The sequence below is a fragment of the Engraulis encrasicolus genome, chromosome 8, assembly GCF_034702125.1.
Source record: "Engraulis encrasicolus isolate BLACKSEA-1 chromosome 8, IST_EnEncr_1.0, whole genome shotgun sequence".
Lineage (NCBI taxonomy): Eukaryota > Metazoa > Chordata > Actinopteri > Clupeiformes > Engraulidae > Engraulis > Engraulis encrasicolus.
Window position 1 is genome coordinate 38,977,006 of NC_085864.1, and position 20,649 is coordinate 38,997,654.

Here is a 20,649-nt window from a genome sequence, read left to right on the forward strand (position 1 = left end):
AAGTTGCCTCGAACCCTCCCACGGTCCAAACGCAAAACAATGCCAAAAATGGAATGTTGTTCTGACTACAGGGCAACATGGCGCGTTATCACTGTTTCTTTTTCTTTTTGTGGTTTTATGGCGGTTGGCAAACCATCTTAGTTCGTGCATTACCACCACCTCTGAATACGTTGCCACTGCTTCAGATTCTGGTTTATAAAACAATGCCGTCTTTGAGCAGCAGCTTACCATGCGCCAGTTATCACAACATAGATTCCATGGATAGAATAACCTTTCAAAAATGCGACGTATATATGTTTTTTTCATCTTCAAAATGCATTTTTGGGCCGTTGCGACTTAAACTCCGGAGCGACATATAGTCCAAAAAATACGGTACTGAGGTTCTCAGCATTGCTGTCATGAACCGACTTTGCAAAAATGTCACACAATGGTCAGCATTTAAATGTTGAAAAACGGGCTCTTTATAAACTGCCCAACACACCGTGGATACACAAAGTACTAGTGTCAACTGTTCTTGCTAAGGATTACAGTATTGTTGGTTGATCAACTGTTACAAAAAGAAATGAAAAAGACATCTGCAGTCGTTGGTGGTCAAGTGGTCCAATTCATAATCGTCTGTCTTGCATTTCTGCCCCCCTTGCGGATGGTGGTTTTTAGTGCCGATAAAGGTGCCGTTTCCACGTAGCTGGATATTTTTATATGTGGATATTTTTTTCTCCTGCTTGTATTGGTTTTGCATTGGTTTTGGCCTTCCGTTTCCACGTAGCAGATATTTAAAAATCCAGGTGCAGGAGAAAAAAATTGCAGGAGAAAAAAATATCCTGTTTAGGGGTCTGAAACGCATTTGTTACAATGGAGGATTTTTTTATCCACATGTTGCGTTTCCACCTAGCAGGAGAAAAAAATACCCTGCAAAAAAAATATCCTGCTACGTGGAAACAGCACCAAAGTCAACATTTTGAAATATCCGCATGCGTGTATCCAGCACCTTCATGGTAAAAAGGAGCCCGTTCTAACCACCTGTGTGTCTCCGTGTGTGTGTGTGCAGGCGATGGCCCCCAGTGCCGAGACTACGTGATCAGCCTGGGCGTGGTGAAGCCCCTGCTCAGCTTCATCAGCCCCTCCATCCCCATCACCTTCCTGCGCAACGTCACCTGGGTGATGGTCAACCTGTGCCGCCACAAGGACCCGCCACCCCCCATGGAGACCATCCAGGAGGTGAGACTGGGAGACGGCGTGTGTGTGTGTGTGTGTGTGTGTGTGTGTGTGTGTGTGAGGGCGAGCAAGGGACCCCCTATATACCAGTTAAGCAATCATTATGAGGACTACAACTTTACATTTCACGTTTGCTGTGAGAACATTTGTGGTTGTGGTGAGGATGTTTTGATCAGTCCTTGCAGCCATTTGACATGTTTTTCTCAGTTGTGTTGTTGGTGAAAAAAAAACCTAAAAGTGCAAAAACATTAACTGACAGGTTAAGTTCACGGATTGTTTTCAACAGGGCACAATTTTAGCATGTACTAGATTCGTTATAATGGGAATCAATGGAAGGTTCTCACAAAGATGTGTGTGTGTGGTTACACATAATACATGGTATGATACCCTTTCATATCCTTGTTTGGAGCACTTGTCTGCTTTTCATGTTTTTGTTTTTGTTGTTATTGTCCTGGATGGAAATAAGCACCCGTCCACCTGCCAATAACGGGTAAATTTCAGTGGTGACTGGTACATTTTTTAACCCACCAGTCACTTTGAGTGGTAAAAACAGTGAGTGACTGGTAGATTTCGACATCTACCTGCCACCGTGACTGGTGGGGAAAAAACTTAAGTTCCACCCCTGGTGTTTATGCATGCACATGCACAGTCACAAAAGAACATGCACCCCTCTCAGTAGTTGCATTGAAAAACCTAGCCTCTTTCAACAATCACTCCTGTGAGTAAAAAAAGGAATAGCCTTGAGCCCAAGTGAAATAGTATTTACATGTGAAATTGGCAAAGTGCATTTCGGGACCATGACTGGCTGTCCTGTGCGCTCCTCAAATCTGTGTCGCCTACATGTCCCATCGGATCTGTCTGCGTGTTGGATTAGGGTCGATGTTTGGGCTAGAGCTCCGCTCCCATCACGAGTGCACGTTGCGTTCATATTCAAGCATTAATGTTACCAACTGCATTTTTCCCATGCCCTTTATCATTGCCCCAGGATTTTGAAGGCTTTGATATCCTTTCTCTTAGATAAGACATTTATTCGGTTTTTTTAGAGAGGGAGAGGAGCAGCTATTCGGCTCCACAGATGACGATAACCCTATCTTGTCAGCAGCTTGTGAGAAGATTATGCCTCTAAAGAGATTCTTTTTATGGTAATCATGGGGGCTTCTAACACGTTAGATTTCAGAACTTTTTTTTTTAGGTAGTGTAGTGTGGTGGGTGTTGTTGGGCTTTTGCTCGGATTGGATTTGGGCCTAGTGGGATCCATTTGCGGAAGACCAATAACTCTCTCACTCTACTTAATCAGGCCTTGGAGAGGGCTTAACGTGTCTATCACATTATATTCCTTTAAACTCACTCAGCACAGTTGCACGTGAGGAGTACTTTGATTTTAAAGGGAATGGTGGTACTGGCACTATTTGGGTTGTCGTGAAAACTGTTAATTTATTCCGAATATGGCCGTTTTCAGGGAATTTTCCAGTTTCAGAACGCATGTGAACGAAAATGTTTCCGGAAGTTGTTCTAAACCGAATACTGACAATATTCAATTTTAAGCTGCAATACTCGCTCATGTAATTATACTAATTGATTCATTTCTCCATCTCTCTCTCTCTCTCTCTCTCTCTCTCTCTCTCTCTCTCTCTCTCTCTCTCTCTCTCTCTCTCTCTCTCTCTCTCTCTCTCTCTCTCTCTCTCTCTCTCTCTCGGTCTCTGTCTCTGTGTCTGTCTGTCTATAATACATCCTCCCTACACTCTGGAGTGAGTCAGTGTACAATAATGTCTATATTTCTTATAGAGAGTCAAATCTCAAATTCTTGGTTCAATATGTGTACTTGCCCATTAAGAGAACTCTCTCCCTCTCCTTTTCTCTGTCTCTCTCCATCACAGATCCTGCCGGCTCTCTGCGTCCTCATTCACCACACGGACGTCAATGTAAGTACCTCAGCTCGCTCCGACGAGACTGATATTCTCGCCAGTCTGGTGGGTACAGATGGCAAGGGAGATGGCCGTGTCTGCAGGGGGGTGATGAATATGGGTTAGCCAGTCGCCAATGCCATCGCCATCGCCGCACCACTGCAGCGCACCTTACTTACACATCTGCTTCTAGACCAGTGTTTCCCAACCTTTTTTGTCTCACGTACCCCCTAAGCCTCTTAGTTGTGCCATGAATACCCCCTAATTCATGTTCTATATCGCTTTCTCTGTCCTGATGTGACTGCTCCATACATTTGTTATAATAGTAAAATTTTTCCAAGTACCCCCTGAAGTGTGCTCGCGTACCCCTAGTGGTACACGTACCCCTGGTTGGGAAACACTGTTCTAGACAGGTTCAGCAGGGCTTGGACTCACGCATGTATTATTTTTATACACAAGGCATTGCTGTAAACGAGCTTCATGCCCATGGCAGTCCTTCCCTGAATAAACGGCGTATGATAATGATGATTTATAGCTGTCTTGGTTCAAATGAAGCATGAGCGACTGCACCTTGCATGATTGAAAAAAATAAAATAAAAAAAATAGCAGAATATGCAATACACAGCCTCTATTTTTTTCATTTGAGTTACAACAAGTGATGAATTCTGAGCAAAGGCTGTTCTAGCTATGCTTAACTTTGATTTATCACCGTCTTGTTATTGCAAGCTACTATAAAGCAGGCCGTTTTATTGTGTCCATAAACATGTACAGTAGATGTTTATCAGAGGTTCCAATCCCAAGTAGAAAACCCATGTCACGTTTTCCATTTCGCTCTGATGGGCTTCATTGAGTAGCTGATGCTCCTGTCTTTCAAGTACTTACTATGAGCTGGTTGGATCAAATTTGTGGCGTGGTTTCTCCCTTTCTGAACCCGGATTTAGCACGGGAACTTGTTTGCATGTAAAATGAACTTGCAGCTCCAGTACAGGGTACTGCATGCAAATATTGTTCCAAATATTACACATTGAGCCGGTTAGGACATTTTTCTCCTACTTACAGAGGAAGCAGACATTACTAGTAATATACCAGATGTATAATAGAGAAATATTTTGACACCTGCAAAGTTAGTTCATGATTGACTCATATTAATATTTGACGCTGTGTGTTGTGTCTTCTGGTTGGCATCAGATCCTGGGGTGTATTCCAAGAAGCTGGTTCAGTAGTAATCCAGATTGATTAATGGTACATCATCTAATAGTTCAGAAAATGGGGACTCCAGGCTCTTCTAAGTGATTCTTGCAGGCTATCGATTAGCATGTTTGCCACTTCCTATCGCTTATCTATGATCTTGTTTTGCATTCGACACCTGTCATGCGTCTCGCAATTGACTCATGTGACTAGTGTTTGAAGTGTTTGACAGACATATTTTGTTTTGTGATTGTAGATCACGGTTCATCCAATGTTTTCACACCTGTATTGTGTTTTGTGATTGGGCGAAGACCCTGGTTGATCTAATGTGTTGACGGCTGTTTTGTAATTGGCCGTAGATCCTGGTGGACACGGTGTGGGCGCTGTCCTACCTGACGGACGCGGGCAACGAGCAGATCCAGATGGTGATCGACTCTGGCATTGTGCCACACCTGGTGCCCCTGCTCAGCCACCAGGAGGTCAAAGTGCAGGTAAGCTGGCGCGCTGGTCATTTGACCATGAGGACATGCACAGGCACACGTGCGCACACACATGCACTCATGCAGTCATTCAAACATCTTAAAAATGGGGCACTGGTCATGTTGTCATGAGTACACACACACACACACACACACACACACACACACACACACACACACACACACACACACACACACACACACACACACACACACACACACACACACACACAGTCTGTCAAACAACATGTCCACACACACTGAAGCAAAACGGTGGCACTCATGCACATGTTTTCAGGCTGACATTGACTGGCGAAAGTGTCGCTTCCTACAGCTAATCTAATGTGTTCACACTAAATCGGAGCACTTGGAAAGTTGTTTCCACATGAGTGTTTGTGCGCCACACAAATACATGTCCTCAGATACATGAATATACTCATGCACTTAAAGCTTTATCTACCTACATAAATATTGACCGCGTCTAAAGCCAGGCTCTAACTACACTGTTTGATATTTACGACTCGAAATAGAATGTCAGGCATTGTCTCGGGTGTTTACGTGTGTTATGTTATGTGTTGTGTTATGTTATGTGTGCAGGGCGCAATCCAACGTCAAAATTGGACACAAACTCGAAGTCGTGTAGTTTGAGCCAGGCTTAAGATGCACGGGATATTTGAGTAGGGGGACGCGATGTGGATAATTTCTTAATGAGGATGTTTTTGTAGCGTTTCATGACTCATCTCGGTATGCCCAGATGAAAGGCGGTATGCTGAGCAGGGCTGATGGTATTCAGGCTCCATGCCTGATTTCAGGCTTGACAGAGTTTGCAAAAATAAAAACATTGATGATTATTAGCCATTAGGTTATTCTTATCTCAGAAAGTGTTACAGGTTCAGGGTTTTCTTCTACTCTCAGGCTTGAATAATGGTCATACACAGGCTATTAAATGTTTGAATAATGTGTCAAAATAGGCCTACGGTACGTCACTATGCAGTATCTTGTCGTCGTCGTTAGAGCAGGGGAAAAAGTTCAGGCTCAGGATTTATTTTCACCATCACCCCTGGCTGAGCTGCAGCAAGCAGCAGGCTTTAAGATGTAAAGCACAGCACAGTCTCATAGGGTGCCTCCCACATCCAGATCTCATTAAGATGCGAATCAGAGTATTGTGTTGGCTAGGCAGGGGCAGGCATTGTCAGGCTTCTAGTGTAGTGGGGTGAGGAACAGTGCTGGTGGTTTAGCGTGCTCGCCTTTTTTTTGTCTTTAGGTTTTTTACTCTTAATTTACCGTGAGAGGTTTTGTTGTGATATTTTCAGACCAAATGGGGATTTTCCCCACCCACTGGCACTCTATGCAAATGCTTGTATTGTTTTGAATAGCGAGGGGTGGGTGGTGCGATTTGAAAGGGTAGTATTTCAGTCAGGAGTCTTCAATGGTTTACTCACACAGAAAGAGAAAGGTGATGGTGATTCAGAACAAGTGTTTTATCAATGTGAAGCTGTCAGTGGCTTTGTGAGGAATGCATAAATGCTCACAAACACACACCAGGGTCGTGTTAAATTTGCACATCTGTCTGTCAGGTGAGATTCAGAACTATTTTGTTTTTTAAATTAGAAGCTCTGAGTGGTTTTGTATGAGGTTTGTTAGCAGGGCATGGTGTGATCTGATCGATTGAAACACCAGTTCTGAATCGAAGTGTTCAATGGGTTTGGTACAAGAAGTGTAAGCAGGCATGCACAAACGCACCACAATATTGATGATGTTGAAGTTTCACATCTGTATGTAGCGTGTGTCTGCCTGTGTGTGTGCTGTGTGTAGGTACACCTGCACACGTCTTAATGAAATGCCAGCACAGGGCTGATGGATATGAATCAAAGTGGGTACGAGAGGAGATGAGAGAGAGAGAGAGAGAGGGAGAGGGAGAGAGGGCTAATACCGCTCAGCACAGCGTGGCAGGCAGCTGTTTTCTCCTGCCTAAAGCATTCGTCAATCCTGCAACTCCAGCATTTTCAAAATGGCGCTCCCTCCCCACACCCCATTCATCAGCTAAGGCCTGCTCCTCCATCCCCAAGCACAGCAAATAAATGGCCCTGCCCGTTTGAATTAAATCTGAGCGGAGTTGATCAATCTGGCCTGTCACATCAGACCGTTCTCCATCTCCGTGTGTGTGTGTTGCGCTCTGTGTGCACGTGTGTTGCGCTCTGTGTGCGCGTGTGTGTGTGTGTGTGTGTGTGTGTTGACCCGTCCTGCGCTCTGTGTGTGTGTGTGTGTTGCCCCGTCCTGTGCTCTGTGTGTGTGTGTGTGTTGCGTTCTCTGTGTGTGTGTGTGTTGCGTTCTCTGTGTGTGTGTGTTGCGTTCTCTGTGTGTGTGTGTGTGTGTGTGTTGCGTTCTCTCTGTGTGTGTGTGTGTGTTGCGCTGTGTGTGTGTGTGTGTGTTGCGTGCTGTGTGTGTGTGTTGCATTCTGTGTGTGTGTGTTGCGCGCTCTCTGTGTGTGTGTGTGTGTTGCGTTCTCTGTGTGTGTGTGTGTGTGTGTGTGTTGCGTTCTCTGTGTGTGTGTGTGTGTGTGTGTGTTGCGTTCTCTCTCTGTGTGTTGTGTTCTGTGTGTGTGTGTGTTGCGTTCTCTCTCTGTCTGTGTGTGTTGTGCACTGTGTGTTTCACTCTGTGTGTGTTGCGTTCTCTCTCTGTCTGTGTGTGTTGTGCACTGTGTGTTTCACTCTGTGTGTGTGTGTGTGTGTGTATGCGTCCGTGCACTGCTCTGTCTGTGTGAGTGTGTGGGAGGCAGCATTAGAAGCTGATTGGTGGGCTGAGAGGCTTGTGTGGGCGTGGCAGCAGGCCTGTACTTCCTGCATTCCTCCTGTGCAGCGAGGGAGTGAGAGTGAGAGTGAGAAGTAGAGTTGGGTAGGGGGGGGCTCGTCTCAGACGCTGGCCTGCTGCTGTTACGTAAGAGACAGCAAGAGTACATCACACAATAGCTGCTCACTTTGGCTTGACGTCAAGCTTTGTGACTCTGAGGAAATTGAGCAGAACCAGATAGGACTTTGTGTGTGTGCGAGAGAGAAACAGCTTTTGTGGTCATTTGTAATTGTTACGTTTTCAGTCAGACATGAACACTCAAACTAAGTCAGAAACCACAGTGTGACACCGTGCAGAGCAGATGAGAAAAAAACGGCAAGCCAAGTTATTGTACTCTCCCTTTGCTTTCAGAGGGTAGTTAAACAGTTACAATGGTGCTGCTCTGGAGTTATGATTATGTAATGAAAAGGTGTTGTCTTTTCACCCCCCCCTACTTCTAATCTGTTGTTGGCTGACCCAAATTGAGTGAGTCAAGATGCAAGAAGGTGGTTGAGGTTATACATTCGACTAGACACAAGTTTCAGTATTGGTCATATCCGTCCTTCAGTCATAAGGTCAAAGTCATGTCAAAATCAACCCAGTAGCGGGCGGCCCTGCCGTGGGTCCTTGGGCCCTGCGCTGCTGCGCCCGACGACCTGGGTTCGAGTCCGGTCTGGGTCCTTTCCAGAGCCTCCCCCACCTCTCCCCCCACATCTTTAAAAACCCAGTAGCAGTCTAATTACAGTGACATGCTAAAAACAGCAGCTTTAATTGCATGATATGGTAATAAACCACTTGTGCAAAGGATTTAAACACTTTGGGGTTTCTTTTGCCTTAAGACATGTAAATGTTTTTTATCTGTTTTTTACATGTCTTAAGGCAAAAGAAACCCCAAAGTGTTTAAGTTCAACAGTTAGACATAATGAACTTAATACATATGTGCAAAGGATGTTGCTCAAGTATGCTTGAACACATATGGAAAGGATTATGTGACACTCGTCACTCGTCATTCTGAAGCTGTGGAATAGTCCAGTAGTGTCAGAGAAATCTGTATGGCAAAGTACTTCGTTTAATTCAACATGAATAGTTTTTGCTGGGGACTGGCAGGGCTTTTTCTAGGAATTTTTGGCATGAGGGAGCATCATAGCAGGTTGCGGGGGGTGTCCCCCCCCTGATTGAAAAAAGTAATTTATATATTTTTTAAAAAAAGCAGTATGAGGGTGCATCCGCGGAGGTATGAGGGTGGAGCGCCCCTATTTCCCTGTTCAGAAAAATGCAGACTTTTCCCATTGCCGTCCAGTTGCTTTGGGTGGTGACTGAAATGTTTGGACGTGATGACATTGAGAGACGTGGTGCAGGTGTGAATGAAGAGCGAGTGTGTCCACATTGATAGTGTGACGGAGCTTGGTCGTGAAGTCACGTAACTTAAGGAGGTGTGTGCCGTGTGGATGCGAGCGTGCGTGCTTTAGCTTTGGCTTGGTGGCAAACGGGTGCCAGACGACCAAATTGGTCTCTGCGGATATCGAAGTGCAACTGAGGCCCTTTCACTCAAACCAGAGGCCCCTCTGTGATTGGGCTGATGATTAGAGCCTCGAACCACCCTTTGCCCCGCCCATAGCACTGCTATCTCAACCAGGAGCTGACACTGTTCACGCCACCCTGGAGTCTGATCCTATGAAGTCCACTAATACCCAAATGTATACACTGACCAATGTGACAGTTTGAAATACACTGTCTTTTTATGCTGTACTGTCATGTGTGTTTGTGTCTTTTCCTGGTTAGTGCAATGAAATTGGCGCCATATCTTTAACATGTCAATGGTTCAGTGGGATGCTTGAAGTAGCTTCTGTCAGCTCACCAGCTGCTCAACAGTGAAGAAAAAGCAAATCAAATGTGGTTTAAGAAATCAGGCATTTGAATGAAACTATATTGTGGTGCATTGCCCCTAGTTTAGCATCTGCCACAAATCCTGTTGAACATGCAATTTCAAAACGCATTTATTCTATAATTTTTTTATTTTCCACTTTTTATTTGGATATGCCCACAACTGTGATGCAAATAAGCTGGGCTTTACCCATGGGCGCAGCAATTAGGCAAAGTGTGCTTGTGTTCAGACCCAACTCCATCTCATCATTGACCCGTCTCCTGTGCAGTGTTGTGGAACTGTATAGGGTGGGGTTGGGGGGAGAGATTGGTCTTAGCTGGTCAGACAGACAAATGGTTTTACAGTTGTGTCGAGCAGACAGGCAGATGTTCCATGCATGTATGGATTAAAAATACATCTTTGAAAATGAGAGATTGGAGAAATCTTCATCTTAAATCATAAATCAATAGTTTAATAAAGCATCCATCATGTGCAGCATATGAAGTGTCTTATCGAAATGGTGTATATCCATTTTGGAACACTTTAAGAAATTGGTATTTTGTATTGGGCATGCCATTGCATTGCATTGCCAAATGCATTCTACACAAGTTAAAGTGTGTTCTCAAAATATTTGAATGGCGAGAATTCACACTTAGACAATGGGACAGTTAATACAATGCAAAAGTAAAAAATGGTGGATACACTTCATATATTTCCGAGGCCCACTGTCCCGGTTTTGTCCGTCAGCCACACCTTTATTCCAAAGCCACGTGCTAGAAGCAGACAACACTGGTGCAGTATACAAGATGTAAGGCATACGTGGCCAAATGGTGAGGCGTCTTTAAATAGGACACCAGCATTGGGAACAGAAGCGAGAGAAAGGCTTTCACAGGTGCAGCTGAGAGGTCTGTGTGTGTGTGTGTGTGTGTGTGTGTGTGTGTGTGTGTGTGTGTGTGTGTGTGTGTGTGTGTGTGTGTGTGTGTGTGTGTGTTAAGAAGTGAGTGGAAGAGCTTTCAAGAGATGCTTGAAATCTGAAATCTGGGCCATGCGCTGTATGAGGCGTTTTCCTAGAGGCCTGGTCTCACCACCCTGCGAGAAAGCACAGACACTGTCTTCACGTTGTCTATAAGTTGTTGTTGTGAGGTGGTGGTGAGGCTCTGCCTGTCTGTCTGTCTGTCTGTCTGTCTGTCTGTGTTGGTATGTGGCTCTTGGTGTCAGTAAATGGGCTACATGTGTAAAGCAGTACTGGCCAGGCCGCGCCCTCCTAGTGACGCAAGGCTTTCAGCATTGCTTCTAGTCAGGCCAGGAGTAATGCAAATATCGTTTCTGAGCTCTGGAAGAATTGGGAACCCCTCTCACTTTGTGAGGAAGCAAACAACCAGTAGCAAACCAAAGGAGGGGGGGGGGGGTGTCAACCATGCCCTTTGGGAAATGTTAATTGTTATGCTCTTGGTCAGACCAAGTCTCAAAGATTTGCCTGCTTGCCTGCTTCCCTGCCTGTCTGCTTGCCTGCTTGCCTGCTTGCCTGCTTGCCTGCCTCTGTCTGTCTTTCCATCTGTCTGTCTGTGTTTGCCTTGATGTGTTGTTGCGGGTGTCAGAAGTCATGCTGCCACATCAGTGTGGATCGATGACTCATCAAAGCCACCACCCCCCTCCTGGGGGATGAATCACTGTGCTAATGATATGCCTGTCTATCCTTTCCCTTTCTCGGTCTCCACCTCCCTCCTTTTGATCTCATCCTGACGGCTTAAACACTCACAAAACAAGGCTGGAGGTATTTAATGGCGGAAATGCTAGGAAATCGTACACTTGGTGTCTATCACGTTCCCTTAAATAAGTGCTTTCGTTTTTATTCTGCGTTTTGGGTGTTTGGTGGTACATTGGGTCAGTTTCAGTTTCACTACTGTAGAGTGGCAGGGAACTGGAGCTAAAAATAGATGGAAATTGATTTCTAGCGTCAGCATTGTAAGCATCAGGCTTAGGCAGAGGCTTAAATCGGGCTCTGAACACCTGGTCATCATTCTGGGATAGCATTAGGTACAAAAAAATACCTTTTGAAAGTGTCTTCCTACCAACTCGAACAGATGGGGTATTCTAGATTAACGTGCGTGTGTGTGTCATTGGAACCTCATGTTATTCCAGATCAATGTCAGAGTTGAATTGAGTAAAGTTGTTCTCTCTCTCTCTCTCTCTCTCTCTCTCTCTCTCTCTCTCTCTCTCTCTCTCTCTCTCTCTCTCTCTCTCTCTCTCTAGACCGCTGCGCTGCGAGCCGTGGGCAACATCGTGACTGGGACGGATGAGCAGACACAGGTGGTGCTCAACTGCAATGCACTCAGCCACTTCCCCTCGCTGCTCACACACCCCAAGGAGAAGATCAACAAGGTAGGTGACACCACACACAAACACCCATGCCAAACAGACACACACACGCACGCGCACACAGACATGCGCACACAGACACGCGCACCTCCCAGACTCTACACACACACACGCAAATCCCAAAACCCCAAACTTACACTCTCTCTCTCTCTCTCTCCCTCTCTCTCACTCTCCCTCTCTCTCTCTCTCTCTCTCTCTCTCTCTCTCTCTCTCTCTCGCTCTCGCTCGCGTGCACACCATCTCACACATCCCTACAACACACACACATGCACTTTCCAGGTTGCACTTCTCTCTCTCTCACACACACACATACACACACCTCTGATTAGACATCTCACAGCTGCTTCCTCACAGGAGCAAAACTGTGAGGAGGACTTGCAATTATTAGAGGCGTCGTCTGTTTTCCCACACTCCGGTGGTGATGCAGCCGTGATTACACTCACCTCTCCAAGACTCAAAGCAATCATTAGTGGCAGCCTAAAATGTCCTGGGCTGAACCCTACCGGATGCATCAGTGCTGTATGTAATGGCCTTTCAAACTTTAACTTTCCCCCCAAAATTTCTGATTACATTTCTTGCAGTACAATGGTGATGGACGTGGTTACATTTCTGTGATGCATACATTTGAATTTCATGGATTGCGCAATTAGGTATATAGAGCCAAGAATGTGTGCTTTGGTACTACTCGCCAGACACTTGTTCCTGGAGGATCTTGCACCGGTTTGCAGACCAACACACATTTCAAATAGAAAATGCTATTGACATGCATTGCACAAAATGACCACTTGCTAATGAACCCTGGGAGACGTGGAGAGGTGGTGGTGAGAGCAGGTGCATTGGTGTGTGAGTACACGTGACTGTATTTGTTTACCTTGGGCCTCTTGTGCCGCATGCCATAAGTGGGGTCATTAGTGGCTAAAAGTCTAAATATTCAATCAAGGTTGACGTAAGGGGAGACGAACGGGTTAGGAGGTGTAGCTGAAAATGTAGCTTATTTGTGTAGCATTCATGAGTCAGTGTATTTTATTTACACATTTGAGCATATGGGAGAGGGCTTTAATTACAACAGAAATGTTACTCACTCTCTACTGAACCAGTGGCAAATCGTGATACAGTCATAAATCGATGCAGTATATCGTGAAAATTATTGTGAAGTATTGTGAAACATTGTAATGACTGTTTTTTTTTTAGACACCCCTGTATGGGTGATGTGTATGGAGCGCACCATTTTCCCCATTGCTATCCAGTTGCTTTGGGTGGTGACTGAAACGTTTGGACGTGATGACATTGAGAGACGTGGTGCAGGTGTGAATGAGGAGTGAGTGTGTCCACATTGATAGTGTGACGGAGCTTGGTCGTGAACTCACGTAACTTAAGGAGGTGTGTGCCGTGTGGATGCGAGTGTACATGCTTTAGCTTTGGCTTGGTGGCAAACGGGTGCCAGACGACCAAATTGGTCTCTGCGGATATCGAAGTGCAACTGAGGCCCTTTCACTCAAACCGGAGGCCTCTCTGTGATTGGGCTGATGATTAGAGCCTCGAACCACCCTTTGCCCCGCCCATAGCACCGCTATCTCAACCAGGAGCTGACACTGTTCACGCCACCCTGGAGTCTGATCCGTAATGCTCAACCAATACCCAAAAAATAGTGCAAAGAATTCTCTATTAGAGCAAGATACCTTAATGGGACACTGCAGGAAATGGTCAAAAAAGGTACAGCAACTACAACAATACCCAACGTCACAGGCAAGACACATTTGTATTTGGAATAAATATCCACACAGGTAGTCAAACAGGGCCGAGGAAGTAAAATCTTGCCATGTTGTCCTCATGCATGTGCTCTCAACCCGAGTAATGTCACCAATTCACTCATCTAGCAGATGATCAGGGATCAGTCAGTTCAAAGAAGAGAGATTTGTGGCAGTTTGCCCTGATGACCCTGGAATGTCTGCTTCTCATCCTGAAAACAGACATGGGCTTGCTTCATGGTCCTCATGCTACTGGTGGGGAACCAATGGTGGGGTGGGGAACCAATGTCTTGAGGCCGTTTTATCCCCCCCACCCGACAGATATGTCATGCGAAGTTGCAGAACATGAAAATTATTTTTTTGTAAAGGAATCTTAGAATTTACATTTGCAATGGCATTAAGTTATATTCAGGTAACCTAGAGAAAGGTGGCTGCCTTCAATATAGGCCTAAAGTGCAGGGGGAAAGGCCTAAAGTGCAGGGGGAAATCCTGGTATGTGTTCATAGTACGGTCCATGCAGGACTTTCATGGCCCTTAAAGGAAGTGGTGGCCCCTCGAATAAAAAAAAGGCTCCTCACCCTGTGCTAAATCATCTCTTTGGTGTGTGTATTTCTCTTGTCTGTCCTGTAGGAGGCGGTGTGGTTCCTGTCAAACATCACTGCCGGGAACCAGCAGCAGGTCCAGGCGGTGATCGACGCCAACCTGGTCCCCATGATCATCCTGCTCCTCGACAAGGTGGGTCAGCGGGCCTCTAGCTCCTCAAGTCACAGTGAAAGTGTACTTTATTGACAAAAAAAATATCTATGTAACGGGGTTAGCATAGAAGATTGAAATTGCGCTAGACCTTGTTTGACCCTCAAAACCAGAGATAGTTTGGATTATGTCTCAAAAAATGTACTCCATGATATTGCGGGGACAACTTTGGCTGATTTGCCTTGGTGTTCGCCAGCCTCTTTCAAATATTGCTTTGTGTTCATGTATTGAGAGGAGAACTAGTTCAAGTTCATGTTGATATAGAGTGATTTTGTTTATTTATAATAATGTTGTTGTATTGCATGTGTTAATTCGCGCCAATGTATATTTATTCACCACCTGTGTAAATGTAAAAACCTGATTTGAATGTTGGTTGTATTGGATGTTGCAGGGTGACTTTGGCACCCAGAAGGAGGCAGCCTGGGCCATCAGCAACCTGACAATAAGTGGAAGGAAGGACCAGGTGAGTTTACACTGCTACTCAATTGGTCTCCATAGGGATGTGGGTTGTTGTGGTTGCCATAGTGTCTACGCCAAAAACACGTCTAGATACTCAATACTCCACATTTTTGTTTTATTGTTCAGACTGTTAATGTGCGCTTAAAGCGATGGTTCGGAGTAGAATCACCCTAATGCCATTTGAACCGTGACACCCATCCACCTTTACACCCGAAGTGTTTTCTGCCGCAGGCTTACATCAACAGAGTTGCCGTGTTATTCGATGTTTATTCCGGTTAGCTTGACTCAAGCGCATATGGATACTGGGCACCGTCTCCAAACTTTCCCCACAAAAATAACATGTCATGACACCAAACTTCTGCAGTAGCACAAATATGGTCTGTACTCACGAAACGAAGCATTTGGAAGTTTGGAAATAGTCCAGGAGTTTATTATTATCAACACAAGCCGAATAGCTTCTCTGCTGCTAAAGCTGCGCCAACGTTACTTCCGTCATCTAAGACAAGCATGTAAGAGTCCTCAACGAAGCTCATAATATGCACAATGAAAAGTGAATTCAGCATCAGTATTGATAACGAAAATCCTTGTCTAATTGATAGTAGGTAAGATTTGAAATATCTTTTAAGTATTGCCTTGAAAATATAAGCCTTAATCACAATTCAGTGAAAACTTTTTTAACACTCTCGTCTGGAAGTTTGTTGAAGACTTTTACGGGCTTGTCTCATATGACGGAAGTAACGTTGGCACAGCTTTAGCAGCAGAGAAGCTATTCAGCTTGTGTTGATAATACTAAACTCCTGGACTATTTCCAAACTTCCAAATGCTTCGTTTCGTGAGTACAGACCATATTTGTGCTACTGCAGAAGTTTGGTGTCATGACATGTTATTTTTGTGGGGAAAGTTTGGAGACGGTGCCCAGTATCCATATGCGCTTGAGTCAAGCTAACCGGAATAAACATCGAATAACACGGCAACTCTGTTGATGTAAGCCTGCGGCAGAAAACACTTCGGGTGTAAAGGTGGATGGGTGTCACGGTTCAAATGGCATTAGGGTGATTCTACTCCGAACCATCGCTTTAATCGTATTGAGTAATGCTGTTGAATTGTTCTTTTCAGACATATAGCCACAGATGTGTATTTTATTAGAATGTAAACATGAAGTTGGGATGTTACTCTGAAAGAAGTAACTTAAGCACAGACCTCTTCCTTATCGTGTGATAAAATTAAATGTAGTTGTTGTTTTGGTTGTTTTGAACTCCATGACTTGGTAAATGACGCGGGTGGTGTTTGGCTGGTTTTGGCGTGGTGGTGGTGGTGGCGTGGGCGTGGTCGTGGTATGGAGGTGTGCGTATGCGCGGTGTGCTGACGACGAGGTGGTATGTGCGTTGTTGTCGTTGCGTGTGCGCGCGCAGGTGGCCTACCTGATCCAGCAGCAGGTGATCCCGCCCTTCTGCAACCTGCTGACGGTGAAGGACGCCCAGGTGGTGCAGGTGGTGCTGGACGGCCTCAGCAACATCCTCAAGATGGCCGACGACGAGGCCGAGACCATCGCCAACCTCATCGAGGAGTGCGGAGGTGGGTGGCAGACACACACACACACACACACACACACACACACACACACACACACACACACATCCTAAAGATGGTTAACGACGCGGCCAAGACCATCTCCAACCTCAGCAAGGAGTGCGGAGGTGGGTGGCGCACACACACACACACACACACACTGTCCGGTACTGATATACAGTGCAAGCGTTGTGCAGTGCAAGAGTTGTCTATTTTAGTAAAAGACCCCATACTCCGCCTACCCAATGCAAAGGAGTGTGGTCAAGCTTGCCTCCTAAGTGGGCGTTGTCTTCTCTTGCCTTCGTTTTCTGTGGCATTTGGTGACTGCTTGCACAAGATGTGCACTACCGCCATCTACAGCGCAAAGAGAACTCTAGAATAAATGGAGAATAAATGTCACAGAATGTCACCTTGATCACGTCTTTCTCTCTCACACCTGCACCTGTATGAAGGCTTGTGCACCTTTAACCACTTTGACGATGTGAAGTCATATTTTGGTCTGACTGTCTGTCTTAATGATGTTTTATTTTTCCCTCCGTCTCTCTCAGGTCTGGAAAAGATTGAACAGCTGCAGAACCATGAGAACGAGGACATCTATAAACTGGCTTACGAAATTATCGATCAGTTCTTCTCCTCTGATGATGTAAGTATATAGACTGGTCATTTCAATGATTCGTTTACCTATCATTTTCATATCATATTGGAAATTCATGCGTTATGATTTTATGTAGATTACTGGAACATGATCATCAAAAAGAGTACAATGTAAAAAATTGACAAAATGGCACACATTCATTTAACTGTAATGTTCATCAGTAAAAAATTGATGTCGTGTGGTTTGGTGATGTAATATATCCCTTTGCCTTGCGTCCAGATTGATGAAGACTCCAGCTTGGTTCCGGAAGCCATCCAAGGTGGAACGTACGGGTTCAACTCTTCCACCAACGTGCCAGCAGACGGGTTCCAGTTCTAGACCGCCGCGGAAGCGTCTGGAGTTTTTGTTGAAGATGCAGCACTCTGTTCAACATAAAAAAAAATAATTAGGAGAGAAAGCGAGCGAACGAGCGAGAGAGAGAGAGCGAGCGAGCGAGAGTGTGAAAGAGAAATTAGATCCATTGTGCTTGGCTCGTGGGATCCATGGCTGCATCTAATCCGAGAGAAATTGTGTGGATTTCGTTTGGCATTCCGTAGGAAAGAGGTCCAAATGAAGTTATGAGACGGCGAGTGAGTGCGAGTGAGCGAGTGGCTACTATATGTTGCAAAAATCAACCATCTACACTGAATGTGTTGAGAGACATTTCGTGAAACTTCACAAACAACAACGTGTCTATTTACAAAAGTTTTCAAGAAACTACGAGGAAAAAAACGACAAAAAACTTGGGAGGCAAGTCAAACAGATCTGATGTCGAAACCTCGGAGGGAGAACCAAGACATTGCAATCTGTACAAATTTGAAGGCAAGACGCAAAAAAACAAAGCAAATCCAGACGCCTCAACTTTTTGAAACTTCCAATCAATAACAAAAATCACAACTGGATGAACTCGAGACAAAAAAAATGGAACTATGACTCCACAATACCGCATCACAACCTTCTGAGGTTCCGAGACCGACTGACTTACCCGATAAGGGGGGAGGGGCCACCCTGGATAGGCCACTCCCCCCTCACTTCCTTTCATGGCCACGCTGCGAGACTTGTTGTATGAATGGACTCATTACAAATGCGTATGAATGTCTGGACTCAGAGGAGAGAGCGCGAAAGAGGAGCCAGACCCCTCCATCTATCTTCTCCTCTAGCGAATCAAAACCCTCCACGGATACTTCGGGCCACCTCCCTCCACCCGACGTGTGGACTCCCCCTCCCCAAGTCCAGCGGTTACCCGCATGTGTCGCGAGTGTGCTAGAGAATATAAATGAAACAAAATAAGTAACATAAAAAAACAACACACACGTAAACGGGAAGAATGGACGAGTGGTTGGGTGAGTGTCTGTGTGCGCGCGCGTGACTGGGGTTGTTGTATGCAAGGAGAGACCGGATGGAACGCATGCAGAGAGAAGACGAGTCAACATTTGAAAAAGGAGGAATTATTCAAAAAATGGAAAAGGAGATTGTTAAAGAGAAACACCATCAAATGAGGAAATAATAATAATAAAAAATAACGATGTAATAAATACCAAGAAATACATAAAAATAAGAATGGAAGCTGTTAAGATGAAAAGGTTTTCAAATGCAAGAAAAAAGTGGAGAACCATTTATTCTGTGAAAAAGAGAAGGGTGATCCTATTCACGTCCTGAAGGGGAATCTTTAAAAAAAGACCTCTTTATCAGCTACAACATCGACGTCATCAGTTTTTTTTTTTCTTTTCTTCTTTTAATTCAGTTAGTATTAAAATCAACACTGGACAGTGCTGTTGGACAGACGGACGGACGGTAGATCCGTTGTGCATTGTGTAAAAGATGCATTTTTTTTTCTCGGTGGTTGCAGGGGGCTTGGCGGGAGCGCCCCTTAGTGTGTACCTTTTTATCTGTTTTATTTCTCAGCTTTTATTTTAATTTTATTTTTAATTTTGTTTTTTTGTTTGTTTCCAAAAGCTTGTGTAGAAGTGAACATTGACACATCATCTAGGCTTACCCCTTTCTTTACCCTCTGTGTCCCCCATACTTCTGATTATGTGAAGTCTATGACGTCACCTTTACCAACAGAAATGGCTGTTTTTTCCTTCCTGCATGACAAAATTTCATTTTTTTTATTCCTTTTCCCCTTTTTTTTTAGTTTCCTTCGAGCAACCGTGACTATATTGTTGCCATAGCTTTGAGCTTAACAAAAATATCACAATAAGGGGGGAGAAATGAAGAGAGAAGGCCATTTTATGTAACTTTGTGGAACATAATCTTTGCATGTGCTAAACTACAGCATAGTTACTTCTAGGGGTTTTTAGTTTTATTTAGGGCTTTGTACACAGTGTAATATTTTTCATTTTAGTCGACTGTGCTGTTAAAATGTCACACCTTCTTCTTCTTCTTCTTCTTCTTCTTGTTCCCCTAACCACCTTGTCTCTCTTCTCTCTCTTCTCCAAACCCTTTTCCCATCCACACCTTTTAGTTCCTGGTTTCACAAAGTTCTGAACAATTTTTTTGCACATGTAAGGACTGATGGAGAGGCCTCAAGTCACATGGGAAAAAAAGGTGGCAGTGTGGCGTTGGATTTCGTGATTTAAGAGAGAAAAAAGCTAAACGAAACCAACACCGCCATCTTGTATGCATTATACAATTACAATCTTAATTTTATATCTAGATGAAACTAGCCAGAGTTAATCCATACTGAGCCATGTCAGTGGAGTTGACCGTGAAGTAAATGGAAAAAATGTATTTTTTTCCTTGACCTAATAATAGGCCAGCCTCGTTTTTTTTCTCTTTTTTTTTCTTGTCTATTTTTAATTTTTACTTTTTTTTTTCTTTTTACTTTTTTTTGGACAGTGCCCCTTTCTTGAGGGGAAGCTGCTGACTTTGGCGAGGTAGAGAAGCTTGCCACACTCACGGCTCTTAAGTGTAGATGTGTGGTGCCTTCTCTCTATAGCACAAAGTTAAAAAGAGATAAAAAAAAGAAATACATGCATGTACAAAAACCTGTGCTGTACTTAAAGAAAATACACCCCCGCCCCCCCCCCCCTCCCCTCAACTCTCCCTGATCTCTGAACCCAGTACTCCCCCCACCTTCGTAGGACACCCCTTCTCCCCTCCCAGTCCTCCTCCCTCCACACCTTTTTTGTTTGTGTTTTTAAAAAAACTTTGGAACACTGTAGAGATGGATTTATCACATCGTGGTCATAACCTTCTGTTGGACATAGGGTAATTTTTTTTTGCAGCATTCCTTGTTAGCAAATTTTCCAAGAAATTGGTATAGAGGAAAAAACTGGTTTGCTTAACCTGTTGGATTTTGGCTACAGGCTAGGTTGTCTTTGGTGAAAATAAATATTGAAACGCTATATATACTGGTGTTCTTGGGTCCTCTCTGTTTTTTTTGTTTTTTTTAAATCAGTGCTCAGATTTTGAATACGACCAGGATATGACATGGCTTCTCAATCCGGCCAAGGCTTTATATATATATATATATATATATGTAGGCCTAATATAAATATCGAGCACTAATGCAACAGTCTTATGGAAACAGGAAAGGGATACGTCTGGAGGCTTAATGTGAAAAGTAAGGCAATGATAAGAAATGGCAATGGGAAAGAGGGGGAACACGAAGTGATACTGATGT

General features: G+C 44.5%; 1 protein-coding gene across 1 annotated transcript in view; it reads left to right on the forward strand.

The window, feature by feature from the left end:
* Positions 1 to 20,373, forward strand: part of kpna4 (karyopherin alpha 4 (importin alpha 3)) — a 28,547-nt gene extending 8,174 nt beyond the window's left edge. The window contains exons 9-17 of the mRNA XM_063205654.1: positions 1,049 to 1,218; positions 3,093 to 3,137; positions 4,667 to 4,798; positions 11,733 to 11,861; positions 14,237 to 14,341; positions 14,751 to 14,822; positions 16,231 to 16,393; positions 16,936 to 17,030; positions 17,262 to 20,373. Of these exons, the coding sequence (XP_063061724.1) occupies positions 1,049 to 1,218; positions 3,093 to 3,137; positions 4,667 to 4,798; positions 11,733 to 11,861; positions 14,237 to 14,341; positions 14,751 to 14,822; positions 16,231 to 16,393; positions 16,936 to 17,030; positions 17,262 to 17,360 (1,010 nt within the window). The 3' untranslated portion in view covers positions 17,361 to 20,373. The remainder of the gene's footprint in view (positions 1 to 1,048; positions 1,219 to 3,092; positions 3,138 to 4,666; positions 4,799 to 11,732; positions 11,862 to 14,236; positions 14,342 to 14,750; positions 14,823 to 16,230; positions 16,394 to 16,935; positions 17,031 to 17,261) is intronic.
* Positions 20,374 to 20,649: the final 276 nt, after the last annotated feature.